The 15,645-nt window shown below is 36.9% G+C and overlaps 1 protein-coding gene across 1 annotated transcript; it reads right to left on the bottom strand.

Moving 5' to 3' along the window:
* Nucleotides 1-11,984: 11,984 nt before the first annotated feature.
* LOC132281901 (loganic acid O-methyltransferase-like) lies at nt 11,985-15,296 on the bottom strand. The gene is made up of 3 exons (XM_059783559.1): nt 15,192-15,296; nt 12,527-13,183; nt 11,985-12,425 (listed from the first exon to the last, which is right to left on the bottom strand). Exons 1-3 carry the CDS (start codon nt 15,294-15,296, stop codon nt 12,105-12,107), a joined length of 1,083 nt encoding a protein of 360 aa, XP_059639542.1. The 3' UTR covers nt 11,985-12,104.
* Between the last annotated feature and the right edge of the window lie 349 nt (nt 15,297-15,645).

Genomic DNA, 15,645 nt, shown 5'->3' on the forward strand with positions numbered 1-15,645 from the left:
ATACTATCCAATCATCCAGCAGTTGATAATACAGACGACTACAATAAATATCAACTAAATCCATATCTCCATTTATGATACTAACAGTCATATTGTAAGCATCAATAAACACAGTTAACCTTATACATAAATATGTTCAACTTTATATCCGTCATTGATACTAACAACTATAGTGTAAGCATCAATTAATATAGTCACAGAATATACATAAACCTACTCAGTTTAGGTTGTTCCATAAAATCTGATATAATGATAGGATTATTTCAAATTACCATCCAACACTTAGCAGTTGATATTACAGACATTTAAAATAAACATCAACAAAATTCATTCCTCCAACAGTTGATACTAACAGTAATAGTGCAAGCATCAAGACAGAATTACAGTGTGTATATATATGTGCTTAGTTTTGGTTGGTTCACAAAATCCAGTTAATGTTAAATTTAAAACTTAATATTGTTCAACACTAACACATCCTCCACATGTATAATTCAGATACATGATCATGGTATATGCTGAAACATGTTCTAATTCAATTGTTCATCTCAGAAAAATGCTATTGCAGGGAACTAAACGTTGCAAATCTATCAACTCTAAACACAGTGTAATTATTTGATCAAATCCTCTACTATCCAAGCTATTCCAAGTGGATAGATTAATTAACACTCCTTCTGGAACCTTAACCCAGACATGAGCCTCTCCTAAACCTTCCACATTCAGTCCTAAACTCATCTGAAAAATTCCAAAACCATCCACTACATGAAAAATTGTTTGGAAATGAAAAAAAAAAATTTCAACAAGGAGACGTCTCCCAAATTGTGGAGCCGCCTCCTTTAGACCTTGGAGCCGACTCCCACACTTGGTACCGCCTCTAACTCCAAGGGAGCTGGCTCTCTCCAAGGGAGAGCCGTCTCTCTCCCTCTCTACCTCGTCTCTTCTTCTTCCGATGACTTCTACAGCCTCTAGACCTCACTGCTATGGCCTCCAGACACTGTAACCAAACCCCAGTGTGATCCCAGTCCATGTTTAAGTCTTTAATACATCACTAACATGAATTTAAACCAAGAATTATGCAAGCAACTATTAAGTTTTAACAGTTATAACAAGCATACAATCATACTGATATACTTCAAGTTTTAACACGAACAGATGTTGTTTTTAACATTCAATTAATCCTATAACTGATTAAGAATGCAAAGAACACGAAGCCTAAGGGAGAGAGTAAGGATAGAACTTGCCTTACACCGACGTTCGTCTATAATCTCCGGCGAATCCTCTGTTTCTTCACTTGGTTGTTTCCCCAGACGTCTCCAAACTTTCAGTGTCTTACTATGGCGTAATATACTTCTAAAACCCTAGGCAGACATCGTAGATGAGTATTTATAGGCCACACTAATCCTAGGCTCCCTTAAACCCTAATTGGATTTACTCGGCCCATAGAGAAATCTAGGTTAATCAATGTCGGCTACTTATGAACTGTGTATACCTAATGGAACTACATAATAGTCACGTGAAAACTAACTAAATTTAATTAAATAAATGCATACCATTTAATCAATAATTAAAACAACTAATTAAAATAAAAACAATTAAATAACAATTAAGTAATCAATAATCAATACAATTAAAGTAATTATTAAAACCATTAAATAAAAACAACTACAATTAAATCAATGAAACAAACACAATACACGTAAACAATTAAAATTTAAAATTTAAACAATAAAATAAATACCAGGACTATCCTTTTGAAATTAGAGGTATTACAGCTAACCATACAACCATGAGAACAAATAATCTAAGACAAGATAATTGATTCAACGTGATCATTTATATATCATAATATTCATTACACATTGTAAAATGCTCTAGATTATGAAACTTGGCCCATACATACATTTCATTCCCCAAAATAAATCAAAATTAAAGCATGCTTACAAGGATGGGCTTCATCACCTCCTTAGAAAGGAGCAATGGAGGAAGGAGAAAAGAAGATGAGACCTTCCATTTTCGCACCTTAAGGGTCAAGAACAACCCAAACACTCAGCACTCAATATTTCTCTCTCTAAACCTTACAAAAATGTGAGATCCCTTTTCCAAAACCTCTAGCCCCTTATTTAGCCACTCAATCCTCTTTTTCCCTCCATTTTCGCGCCTCCTACAACCCTAAGAGCAATCAGGACCACACAAAAAGGGTCAAGGGGACAGCATTGGAAGAAACAATACAGCCATACCCACTTGTCTGCAGATCGGCGGGCGCTCGCGGGCGCTTGAATCTCAATAGAGGCCACTGAAGGATTTGGCTGGCGCCCGCGGATCTGCAGCAGGCGCCCGTGGTACTTGATGGTAGGGGCCCGCGAGACACGGCGGGGCCCCGCGGCGATGAAAAGCTACTGGAGTGATTGGCGGGCACCCGATAATCTGCGGCGGGCGCCTGCGGTGTTGCTTTTGCCTTTCACCATATCGTCTTCTACTGATCTTGGATTGGCCCATTCACACGGTCTTTCTCCTAGGTGCAGTGGAGTAAATCTCATCAGCTCAATGAATCCCTTAGCTTGGCCAAAATGGTGGTTTCCAGCAACGGCACGCTTCGATTCTTCAAGAAATCCTCAAAACCGCATTAATAGCCATTTTTGGGGAACCAACTTGACAAAAGATAGAAGCATAAATATAAAGCCAAAATGTACATTAGAATCAACTAAATGGACTTAGCTAATGCAAATAAGGGCGATTGAATATGCAATATTCGGCACTTATCAGTACACATGCCCACTTTATGTGCGATTTGCATGTTGCTTTCTATTCAGGTTAAAACAGACCTGTAGTCCAGTGAGCGTCCTATAATGTGTGTTTGTGTGTGTGTGTGTGTGTGTGTGTGTGTGTGTGTATTAATGGATTATTTAGTTATTGTTGAGTTGTCTAGGATGTATCTGCGTATCGGGTCTCTATTTGGATTATAGTATAATAGAACTTGTTCGTGGGCCTAACCCACCATTATTTTTCAGGTGTTTGACAATTCCAGGCTTAAAGCTTGTTCGTGCCGAGTAGAGACAAGCACTCACTCTTCCGACTACGTAGGACCTTGCTTCATGTTTTAGTTTTGGTTTTTCTTTCAGTTTAGTTATTTTATTGTTCAGCTGAGATATTATTAGGGGTCCACTAGATGGATTCCCGAGTTGTAGTATTATTGGAGGTTTTGGAAATATTGGATTATTCTATTAATATTTCGAGGATTTATTATTTAGTTTTCTTTCAGCTTGTTTATTCTTTATTCTTTAAATTCTTCTTGTATTCTATACTTGTTTATATACTTAATTGTTTGGTATCCCTTAGATCTGTGCTCGAACTTGATCTCCTGTGGCTCTAGAATCGAAGGGTATCACAGTTGGTATCAAAGCACTCCAAGTTCAAGTGTCTCTAGGGTTATTTCGTAATAAGACTTCCGCGTAATGTATTCTCTTGTTTAGAGCTTAAGTTTAGGATTCGTTGTATTCCTTTACGATTCATTTAAAATCGTACTGAAGTCTGTCTTTTTATGTTAACAAAATGGTTAACGCTAGAACCAGACGGAACAATCAGAGAAATAGGCAGCGAAGGGAAGCGGCACGTAGGCAACAAGATTTCCTACAGCGTCAGCTAATAGAGGAAGAACAGCAATTGCCTGGGTTACAGTACAATGGTGGTCAGTTGCATATAGTCCAGGAGGAAGTTCAGTAGACTCAGGATCACGGAAGAGATCCAAAGTATCCTCCTCATTCAATGACCTCATTGCTCGGGCTATAAAAGTAGGTGTGACAGCTGTACTCCGGAATTAGCCACAGGTAGCACCTATACCCACACCAGTGGTTCAGACTGATCCTTAGGAAAAGGCTAGGAGTTCTTTCACAAAGGGGAGCCCACCTGAGTTCTCAGGCTTTACCGATGCGAAAGTAGCTCACCAATGGAAGAAGAACATCGAGCAACATCTTTGCATGGTTCAGTGCACAGAGGTTCAGAAGCAGATGCTTACTGCCTTCAAGCTTGTCGAAGATGCACTTCAGTGGTGGAAGTCAGTTACTACAGCAGAGGAGAAGACTTCATTGACCTATGATCAGTTCAATGTTCGCTTCAATGAGAAGTACTTGCCATATGCAGTTAGAACAACTATGAAGACAGAGTTCTTTAATCTAGAACAGGGGAACATGACAGTAGCAGAGTATGAGTAGCAGTTCATGCGCTTATCTCTTTTTGCTCCAGATGAGGTAGATACAGAGGAGAAAAAATGTAATAGTTTCGTTAAGGGATTTATGTTGTCTATTACGCGAGCTATTACAGGTAGTCCAGCCTACACTACTTATGCTCAGATGGTAGACACCGTTCTACAGCAGTATCAGTTGACCATGGACTTCAGACAGGCTAGGGGTGAGAAGCGGGGTGACAAAGACTCTGCTAATCAGTCAGCTGAGAAAGGGAATGACAATAGACACTGACATAATAATAAGGGCATATTTCAGGGACAATAGTCTTGAAAGAAGCACAATGGTAGTTCAGATGCTCACAGAGATGGGGTAACTATTCAGAAGCAACAGAATGGGGACCACAGGCAGGACGGGATCAGCCACAGGCTAATTAGTAGAGGAGGCCATTTAGTACTTTCAGGGGTACTTACTATACTTGTGAAGAGCTTGGACACACTTCCAAGCAGTGTCTTCGAGCAGGATAGGGACAGGGACAGCATGTGCAACAGGGACAGAGGGTACCATTACCTTTACCAGCTCCATCGATTCCACAGATTCAGGGACAGACATATCCGACTTTACCAGCACCGCCACAGCCTCAGGGATAGGCACTGCAGCAGTTTTATTATGGCAGGGTGTTTAACCCCATGCCACATGATGTTCAGGCACCTCAAACTGTTGAGGGTATGTTTCCTATTCATGGTACAAATGGTCATATTTTGTTTGATACGGGTGCTACACATTCATTCGTGTCTAAATCATTTGTTACATTATCTGGGATGACGACGCGAGTATACGATAGACCTCATGGTATTTTTACACTTGTATGCAATACTGTCATTTTACATGAGATTGATGGACCTGTGACACTAAATATTGGTAGACTCAGATTTCTAGTCAATCTATTGGTCCTGGACATGCACACTTATGATGTGATACTTGGGATGGATTGGTTATCTCATTACCATGCCCAAGTTAATTATTATGATAAGTCTATTGTATTCACCATACTTGGTCAGGATATGTATATTGTCACTATGCCACATTCTAACGGGGTTATTAGCACTTATTTGTTCTATATGGAGGAGGAAACAGAAGAGAAGATTACTGTGTCACTAGATAGTATACCAATTGCACAAGAATTTTTGGATATTTTTTAAGAGATTCCAAGGTTGCCACCTAGTCGAAAGATAGACTTTATGATTGACTTAGCTCCAGGTACTACACCTATTGCTAAAGCACCATACAGGATGGCACCAGTGGATATGCAAGAGCTGAGAGATTAGATTCAGCAATTGCTCAGTCAGGGTTTTATTCGTAGGAGTACTTTACCTTGGGGAGAACCAGTTCTATTTGTGAAGAAGAAAGATAGTTCACTTTGCCTGTGTATAGATTACAAGGAGTTGAATAAGGTTACTATTCCTAAAAAGTACCCTTTGCCCAGGATCGACAATCTTTTTGATCAGTTGAAAAAAGCTACATACTTCTCTAAAATTGATCTGCGTTTCGGATATCATCAAATTCGGGTTAGGGAGTAAGATGTTCCTAGAACAGCGTTTCTCACTAGATATGGTTCTTATGAGTTTTGTGTCATACCTTTCGGATTAACTAATGCACCAGCAGTCTTTATGGATTTAATGAACAGAGTCTGCAAGGCTTACTTAGTTCAATTCGTTTTCATTAATGATATTTTGATTTATTCTAAGTTAGAGGACGATCATGCTAAACATCTTCACACAGTGTTACAAACGTTTCGTGAACACCAGTTATATGCCAAGTTCGAGAAGTGTGAATTTTGGCAGCGAGAAGTAAAGTTTCTGGGTCACGTAGTGTCAAAAAGGGGAATAGCAGTAAATCCATTTAAGGTTTCAGCAGTGGTAGAGTAAGGACAGCCTACTTCACTTACCAAGATTCGGCGTTTCCTCGGATTGGCAGGATATTATCGTAGCAAAGATAACGGGACCATTCGCTCATTTAACTAAGAAGGGTGTACGGTTCGTGTGGAATGAACACTGTCAAAAAGTTTTTGATGAGCTAAAGAATAAGTTGACTTCTGCACCGGTTCTATGTATTCCACAGAGTGGGATAGAATATCTAGTCTACACAGATGCTTCTTTGCAAGGTCTTAGGTGTGTTTTGAAACAGGAGTAACAACCAATTTCGTATGGATCTCGTAAACTTAAGCCTCATGAGCTTAATTATCCAACACATGATTTGGAGTTCGCAGCTATGGTCTTTACCTTACGCATTTGGAGGCAATCTGTTGGGAGAGTCCTTCAGATTATTTAGTGATCACAAGAGTCTGCAGTATTTGTTCACTCAGCGGGAGCTGAATATGAGACAACGGAGATGGTTAGAGTTTGTGAAAGATTATCATTTCTCTATACAGTATCATCAAGGGAAAACGAGTATGGTGGCAGATGCACTCAATCGTTGATCCTATGCGAGTCTTTCTGCTTTATTCACCACTGAGTGGAATGCTTTGAAGACCGTTGACGAGTAATCTGATACTTTTATGGTTTGCATGGTAGTTATACCTTCTATCATTTACAAGGCCCTAAAGGCACAACTCACGAATCAATAGTGCATTGACAAAGTTGCAGAGATAGTTTCTGGGGAGGTTCCATTTTACTATGTTGGGACTGATGGAGGTTTAAGGTACAAAGGACGTTTAGTAGTACCTTCTGCTAATGATTTAAGGAAGGACGTGATGACTGAGACTCATCATTCTGAGTTTTTTGTTCATCCAGGAGGAGACAAAATGTATCAGGATATAAAGCGGCAATTTTGGTGGGCAGGTATGAAAAAAGACATTGTTATTTTTGTCTCTCGGTATAGTACTTGTCAGATGGTCAAGATCGATCATCAAAGGCCGCCAGGATCTCTACAGCCACTAGCTATACCAGAGTGGAAGTGGGAGAGCATTTCTATGGATTTTGTGGAGGGATTGCCTAATTCATTCAAAGATCACAATTCCATTTGGGTCATCATTGATAGGTTGACTAAATCAATTCATTTCTTGCCTATTCGCACTGACTTCACTTCGGAGCAATTAGCGAAACTTTATATTACAGAGGTTGTGAAGTTACATGGTATTCCGTTATCAATTATATCGGATAGGGATTCGATCTTTGTGTCAGGACTCTGGAAGAGTTTTCAGCAGGTTTTGGGTACAGAGTTGCATCTTGGCACTGCTTCTCATCCTCAGACAGATGGTCAGACCGAGAGGGTTAATCAGATTATAGAGGATATGCTTCGTTCTTGTGTTCTTGACTTCAAGGGCCACTGGGAGATTATTTGTCACTTGTGGAGTTCGCGTATAATAATAGCTTCCAGAAGACTATTGGTATGGCACCGTTTGAGGTATTGTACGGCCGACCATGTCGATCTCCTATTTGTTGGATGGAGGTTGGAAAGAGTAGGTTTTTGGATCCTGAGTTCATTAAGGATACTTTTGAGAAGATCTCTCTTATTCGGGATCGCATGCGCACTGCCCAGAGTAGGCAGAAGAGTTATGTCGATAGTCGTACTCGTGCATTGGAGTTTCAAGTTAGCAATCAGGTTTTACTCAAAGTGTCTCCTATGAAAGGAGTAATGCGTTTTGGGAAGAAAGGGAAGTTGTCACTGCGGTTTGTCGGCCCATTCATGATCACGGATCGAGTTGGCGCTGTAGCTTATCAATTAGCACTTCCGGATCATTTGGATCATGTGCACAATATTTTTCATTTTTCCATGTTGCGAAAATTTCTACGCGATGAGGATCGTTATCAGCATATCGATGTTGAGGAGATTGAGTTATAGCTGGATGCAACATATATGGAGCCACCATGTCGTATTGTTGTTCATCTGGATCAGATTTTTCGCAATAAGGTTATACCTTTAGTGCGGGTCCAATTGAGTTCCCATAATGAGGCCGAGTCTACTTGGGAACGGGAGGATGTCATTCGCTCACAATTTCCTAAAATAATGGAAGAATGTAAAAGCAAATTCCGAGGACGAAATTCCTTTTGTTAGGGGGGAAAATGTAATACCCCTAATTTTAAAATGATAGTCTCAGAATTTATTTATTTCTTTTATTTACATTTTTAATTTATTTAATTGATTAGTTGATGGTTTGTGTATGTGTTTAATTTATTTAAGTGGGTAACTGTAATTTGTTGGCTTATTTGAATTTAAATATTTTAATTGAATTATTTGTATTTACTTATGTGTATTATGTGTCGCTTAATTGTTAGGATTTAATTATTTTCTTTTTATTTAAAGGAGTTGGGTTATTGATGGTAGTAATGGACCACACTAAGAGGTCGCATGGACTACTTGGATAGGATTTTTAATGGGTACGGATATTAACCCATGGAGGGATGTATATATATAATGGTGATATATATATATATATAGAAATTTATATAATAATGAGTAATTATTATTATACTAGGATGGTAAGATGCATATATATAAGTATGAATTATATTTTAATTATATTTATAAATATATATTTATGTAGTCACGTACAGTAAATTATATATTTGTATTAGGTATTATTTTCCTTTTTATTTTATTTTTAATTCTCTCGTTAAGGACTTAGAGAATGGATAAGATTAGGGTTATTCTTATTTGCCTATATATATATATATATATATATATATATATGTGTGTGTGTGTGTGTGTGTGTGTGTGTGTGTGTGTGTCGGCCAAGGGTTAAAAGGACCCTATTCACGTATATAGAGAGGTTTGAAAGAATAACTGAGAGAGGGAGAATTAGGGTTTGGCTAAGAATAAGGGCTGAACCAAGGAGGGGTTATTGAAGCTTGCTCGTGGGTTAAACCAAGAACAACAGATGGTCTGTGAAGGCAACCAAAGTCGTTAAAATAATCAGAAAAGAATGTTTAAGGTTTCAAACTGAAACCTAAGGCAAGTTCTTTCTCTTACTCTTTCCCTTAGACCTGTGTTCTGTGCATGCCTAGGTAATCTCCAAGATTAATCGGACTTCAAATTAATCTTTTGTTCATGCTTATTCTAATCTAAAACAGGTTTATGTGAATTTAATTACAATTGATTGATCTTGAAGTATATGGCATGATTAATTATTTTTATTGTTGTTAATGATGCATAATTGATTTATATAAATTACTGGAATAATTCAGGACATAGTTCAAACTCTTAGAACCATCAACAATGGAGAACAGATGTATTGGAACTAGTCGAAGACGAGGAAGATGATGCAGAACAGGGTGAGAGTCGGCTCCCAAACGGGAATTATTTTGACGACTCTCAAGGAGAGAGAGCCAACTCCGTGGAGTTGAGAGCCTGCTTCCTCAAGACGAAAGTTTGCTCTCAAGTGGACAGAACTTACTCTCACGAGGACAGAGCTTGCTCTCAAGTGAATAGAGCTTGCTCTCACGAGGACAGAGCTTGCTCTCAAGTGAACAGAGCTTGCTCTCACAAAGACAGAGCTTGCTCCCACGAGGACAGAGCTTGCTCTCAAGTGGACAGAGCTTGCCCCCTAATTTGAGAGCATAGTCCATCGCTGCTACTTTAATATTTTGGGATTTTTGGCTACTGTTTTGAGGCTTTGGAGGTTCCAAGGCTATGTAGGTTATAATGGGTGATTTAAATGACTACAATGAGTATGTTAAATACCTAGAATGCATAATTAATAATTATATGCTATGGAACGATGAACAATGTGAAATTTTAATTAAATTTACATGTTGTTAATGGATATAGAAAATTTAATTATTAAATATTATTTTAGCAACTTAAATTACTGTGATATGATTTTTGAATCTTGTATTGGATGTATAATATGATCATGTTCATAGCTGATTTTATTATGCTTGTTACTGGGATTAAATTGGTGTTTTATTTTAATTATTTCATCAATTATTAGACTGTATGGATGTAATGCACCGGTATGGAACGGTGGCATTCTAGGGACAGATTAACCAAAAAACTTAAATCCTACCTATTTATTTATAAGGGAATGAATTAACTACAATGTTAATTTCTACTTATATTCAAATCAGGTCAACGAAAACAGTTGAATGACATATTGGATGTTTATATATATATATATATATATATATATATATATGAGCCATGATATGAGCTTGAGTCTCAAGATCATGGTTAGGATGCGTATATTGTCTAGGATGGATAACTGGATATAATAGACATTTGGGTGCCCTGGTAGGTCTAGGTACACATGCGTACTTTATGTGAAATTTGCATGTTACCTTCTATTCAGGTTGAGACAGACCTATAGTCCAGTGAGCGTCCTATAGTGTGTGTATATATATATTGATGGACTATTTAGTTATTATTGAGTTGTTTAGGATGTATCTGCGTATCGGGTCTCTATTTGGATTATAGTAGAGCAGAATTTGTTCGTGGGCCTGACCCACCATTATTTTTTAGGTGTTCGACAGTTCCAAGCTTAGAACTTGTTCATGCCGAGTAGAGACAGTCACTCACTCTTCCGACTACGTAAGACCTTGCTTCATGTTTTAGTTTTGGTTTTTCTTTCAGTTCAGTTATTTTATTTTCTAGTTAGGATATTATTAGGAGTCCACTAGATGGATTCCCGAGTTGTAGTATTATTGGAGGTTTTGAAAATATTGGATTATTCTATTAATATTTCGAGAATTTAATATTTAGTTTTCTTTCAGCTTGTTATTCTTTATTCTTTAAATTGTTGTTGTATTCTATACTTGTTTATATACTTAATTGTTTGGTATCCCTCGGATCTGTACTCGTACTTGATGACCCGTGACTCTAGAATTGAGAGGTATCACAAGTACCGCCTGTAATTACGTCTAACCTCAAGAGAGGTAAGTGAAATTATCCCTAACTTTGAGCTATAAAAGTACTTGGAACTAAAGTTAGTTGCAATTAGGTTTTAACATTTTGTGCGTAATTATGAATTGTGCGTGACATCCGAAATTGATCAGTGACCACCGTGACCTTGAGTGATGTATTTCTAGCAAAAGTTGAAATATTATACTAATTTTTTTAAAATTTCAAAATTGAAGTGTTTATTTAGTGCTTCCAAACACAAAATTATTAAAAACAAAAAACAGTGGTAAACAGATAACATCATTTGAAAATAATGAATAATCCCAATTCAGCATCCCCAATTCTGGGAGTGGGACGTACTGTGATTTTTTTGGCATATTGATGGAAAGAGCCCGCTACTCCACAACCAAAGAAAGACAGAGGCCTTGGGAAATAGTCTGCCATAGAAAGAGCCCGTTACTCCACAACCAAAGCATTGCCTATCTATTGGAAGGTTATTAAAGAGGAGATTGAAGTCATTCTGAACATGGTCATTGAAGAACACTTGAAATTCCAACGGGCAAGAAATGTGACCCCCCACTTGGTACTTTTGTTGTATGGCTTAATTCTATTATGTTCTTCACTGCATCGAAGGTGTTGGGTCCAACTGAGCACCCTAAATCAGCAATGGAAAATGAATTTCAAGTAGGAGAGTCTGCATGTTCTATGTCAAGGTTTTCACCAATTGCGGAGGCAAGCAAGTGTTTGGCACGATCAGCAGCTTCTTTCTATATGCGAAGATTAATATATATATATTTATACTTTTACTAGTAAGTTTAAAAGAATTGACGCATGAGATAAGAACAAAAGATCAACCAGGATCATAAAGCGAAAAATTCAAAATTTTAAAGATCAATTATATTGTCTACAGCATATATGAGAACCAACACTGCCAAAAATGAAATTGTTTTCAGACATTGTACCTGAGCATGGAAGAGATACTTATTCAAAACAAAGAACAACAATCAACAGATATATAAATAAAATCATTTCATAAATATATATGTATTAATCTAAGGAAATTAATAGGAAGAAGATGGATGGAGATGGTAATCATTGTTTGCGTTTGAGAAGAATGAAAATTCCCATTCCAATGCCTTCAGCAACTCCGGGAGGGGGGCGGCCGGTGACTTTGGCTTCATATCGATCGAAGAGTTCATCGAGAATCTCACTCCCAAAGTGTGCCTTGATCAGTGCCTCAAACCCTGCTCTGCACTCTTGCTTTTTAAACAAACCGAAAGTCCTATCCGGCATCTTCTCAATCTTCTTCGCAATGTAATTCCCATTTCTTTCTATTATTTTCTCTATCTCTTCTGGTGATGGGCTATACATGGGCAAGTTAAATAAGGCCAACTTATCCTTGCTTATAATTCCCTGTAAATATATTATTATAACCCACATTAATAGGATATATAACTATTAACAAAAACTAGCTAGCCTTACAAATATATATATATATATATATATATATGTACCTCATTAGCCATATCTACAAGGCTAGATTCCAAGGGTTCGAACTGGGGGCCAAGTGATGACTTTCCAGGAAGTGTCCCACTAATGCGACCGGAAATCAGAAGCACCATCAACCCCCCGGGAGCAAGCTCTTGCGCCCGAGCGCCTAGAAATGTTTCCATGTCTCTTTCATACTGTGCTGCATAAGCCTCACCAATTTCTTTAGGTGCATTTGCATAGAAAATCTTCTCTCTATTGCAGCAAGGAGACTTTAGGTCACCGAGCTCCGGGGGGACCTTGGAAAGCCAATGGAGTGCACTTGAACAGTGAATAACATTGAGAGAGGCCTTGGGAAACAATCTGGTATAGAAAGAGCCTGGTACTCCACAAACAAAGTATTGCCGATCTGTTGGAAGACTCAAAAAAAGGAGATTGAAGTCATTGGAAGCATGGTCACTGAAGAACACTTGAAATTCCAAGGGGGAAGAAGTGTGGCCTTGTTTTTGGTACTTTTCTTGTATGGCTTCTATTATGTTCTTCACTGCAATGAAGGTGTTGTTTCCAACTGAACACCCTAAATCAGCAATGGAGATTGATTTTGTAGGAGAGCCAGGTACTATGTCAAGGTTTTCTCCAATTGCTTCCGCAAGCATGGGTTTGGCGCGATCAGCAGCCCTTTTCTACATACAAATATCAATATATATATATATATATATCATAACTGAATTGCAAACTATACTAGTCATAGAAAATGCTTTGCTACAAAATATCATGTCTTTTGAATCATTGATTCGTGCACCAAGTTCTCCTTGTTTTGAATTATTTTGTTCAAGTCTCATAAGTGTGTGTTTGTTTGGTAAGCAACTTTTCATGTGTTTGTTTTTTAGATAACCCGACTTTTTATGTCCCTATTAAGTTCAGATGACACAACAAATACGCACCTACTCTAGAGAGGTTTTAGAAAACTGACAAAATCAAAATGAGTTTTTTTTCGAACAGTAAAATCAAAATGAGTGGGAGGAAATGATTTATTGAGAAAGAAAGTTACAAAAAGGTGGATTACTCAAAAACAATAGAATTAGCAATAATTTATTTAGGGTCTATTTGGTATGCGTCTTGTTTGTGTTTTTTTTTTTTTAGTTGGGTAGCATTGGGAAAAAATGTTTTTAAGTAAAAAATATTTTGTTTTACACAGTGTCAAAAAATATTTTGTTTTTAAGTAAAAAATATTTTATTTTGCACAATGTCGAAACGTTTAGTGAATAGTGGCCAAAAATCAAAACATCAATTTAGTATTTTTACATATTTTACCTGTGTTTAAAAAATATTTTGTTTTGCAAAACATTTTATGAATAGTGACAAAAAATCAAAATACCAATTTGATATTTTTACATGTTTTAAATGACATGTTTAAACTAATTATTATATTTTTCAAATTGGCAACACTTTTTTAACAAACATACTTTCAATTACTATTTAAAATACTCCACAACAAAATACTTGTTCTGTTTCGAGTAAAAACAAAATACCAAAAACAAGCGCAATATGACCTTAATTATTAAGAATTCTATTGGAGCCGATGGTAGAAACGCGTGATAGTAGTAACGCGTGCATTAATTCACTGTGGTAATGTTGTTGCAACCTAATTAAATGGGATGGTAATCAATAATATTCATTTAACATTCAAATAAATTCTATTAGTGCCCAAAACGAGGAAGATATTTTTTAATTATTTTTGCCATTTAATGCTACCATATGATGTTAGGAAAACATGGAATCCTACCATTCCAACAATTTTTGAAAAATAATGGTTCCATTATACAAAGATGTATATATATAGGCGGTATGGTTCAAGCATATATGGAATTGTTCATTGAAAGAACAAGCACACTTGACAGCAACCTATCCTTTTCTCAAAGAAATTCTTTTCTTCTCGGTTAAAATTTGACCTGAATCATTTTTGCCAGGGACGGACCCAGCAGGGGGGGCAGATGCCCCTCCTGAATTTTTAATATTTTCATTTTATACCCTAATGTTTTTAAAATTTATGAAAATGTCTCCCTAAAATTACAATTCGCCCCCACTGGATTTTTTTTTTTTAGCATTTTATACTTCAAATTTTAATAATTTATGAAGATACCCCACTATAATTATAATTTGCCCCACTGATTTATTTTTTTTTTCATTTTATACTTAAATTTTTTTAAAATTTATGAAAAAAACCCTATTAAAATTACAAAAATGAACCCATCATATAATTTTGTACCCACAAATTAAAAATTCGCCCCCCCCCTCACCAAATTTTCTGGGTCCATCACTGAATTTTCTGCGACAGGTAGAACTTATAATAGTCACACCTAGTAATGAAAGACTCAACTAAAAAAATGGAATTGTCACTCTGCCCTAGTTCAAAACGAGACATTTTGATGAGAATGAGTGAAAAGAACGACTCGGAAAAATATCTTATATATTATATGAAAGTATTTTATGAAAAGTGATTATATTTTTAGAGTTCTTAAAAACTGTTTTTATATAAATGAGCCAAGCAGATTCTAGTTGATTTATCTTTCTCCTCGATCTATTCCCTCCCATGAGAGAAAATCGAAACCACCATTCGAGGGATCAAAAATTTTCTGGGGATGGAAGTACAAAAAACTGAAAAGTAGAAATTTAACAATAGAAAATTACCTGGGGACTGGAATTTTTGGTGTAGCTGTATTCACCATCTCCACCGGTCATAGGAAATGATTCTTGGTCACCCATCTCTCCTTCTTTCATGTTTGTTTGCTGCATTTTCAGTATATGTATTTATAGCTATATACATATATATGTGTGTGTGTGCGTGTGTGTGTAAGTATTAGTTCTTATTCCTTAATCTCTTTAAGAGCAAAGAAGGAAAGAAGTATGCATCACTCTCTCTGTCACAATAATGTTAGGTCATCATTCATTCAATCAATATTTACATATTTATATAGATTGGATTAATCCCAAAAAAGAAGGAAATTAAGCAGCCTCGTCAAAAGGATTATAATTGCTTATTTTACATATTTTGAAAGCAAGAACCGGGGCACCAAAAACACTCCTATATATGTGCCCTAATGCATGCGTGCACCATTAACGCCTTGGCCCGTTTGGTTATCTA

Source organism: Cornus florida, unplaced genomic scaffold, assembly GCF_030987335.1.
Source record: "Cornus florida cultivar Cherokee Brave unplaced genomic scaffold, ASM3098733v1 CherokeeBrave_3.0.0_Hap2_Chr11, whole genome shotgun sequence".
Lineage (NCBI taxonomy): Eukaryota > Viridiplantae > Streptophyta > Magnoliopsida > Cornales > Cornaceae > Cornus > Cornus florida.

Bases quoted from the DNA above. Each gene is read 5' to 3' on its own strand.
- LOC132281901 (XM_059783559.1), bottom strand. From the start codon at position 15,296: ATGCAGCAAACAAACATGAAAGAAGGAGAGATGGGTGACCAAGAATCA. The intron at 13,184-15,191 runs GTAATTTTCTAT...ATTTGTATGTAG, and splicing joins CCAAAAATTCCAGTCCCCAG to AAAAGGGCTGCTGATCGCGC. The intron at 12,426-12,526 runs GTACATATATAT...ATATATTTACAG, and splicing joins TTGTAGATATGGCTAATGAG to GGAATTATAAGCAAGGATAA.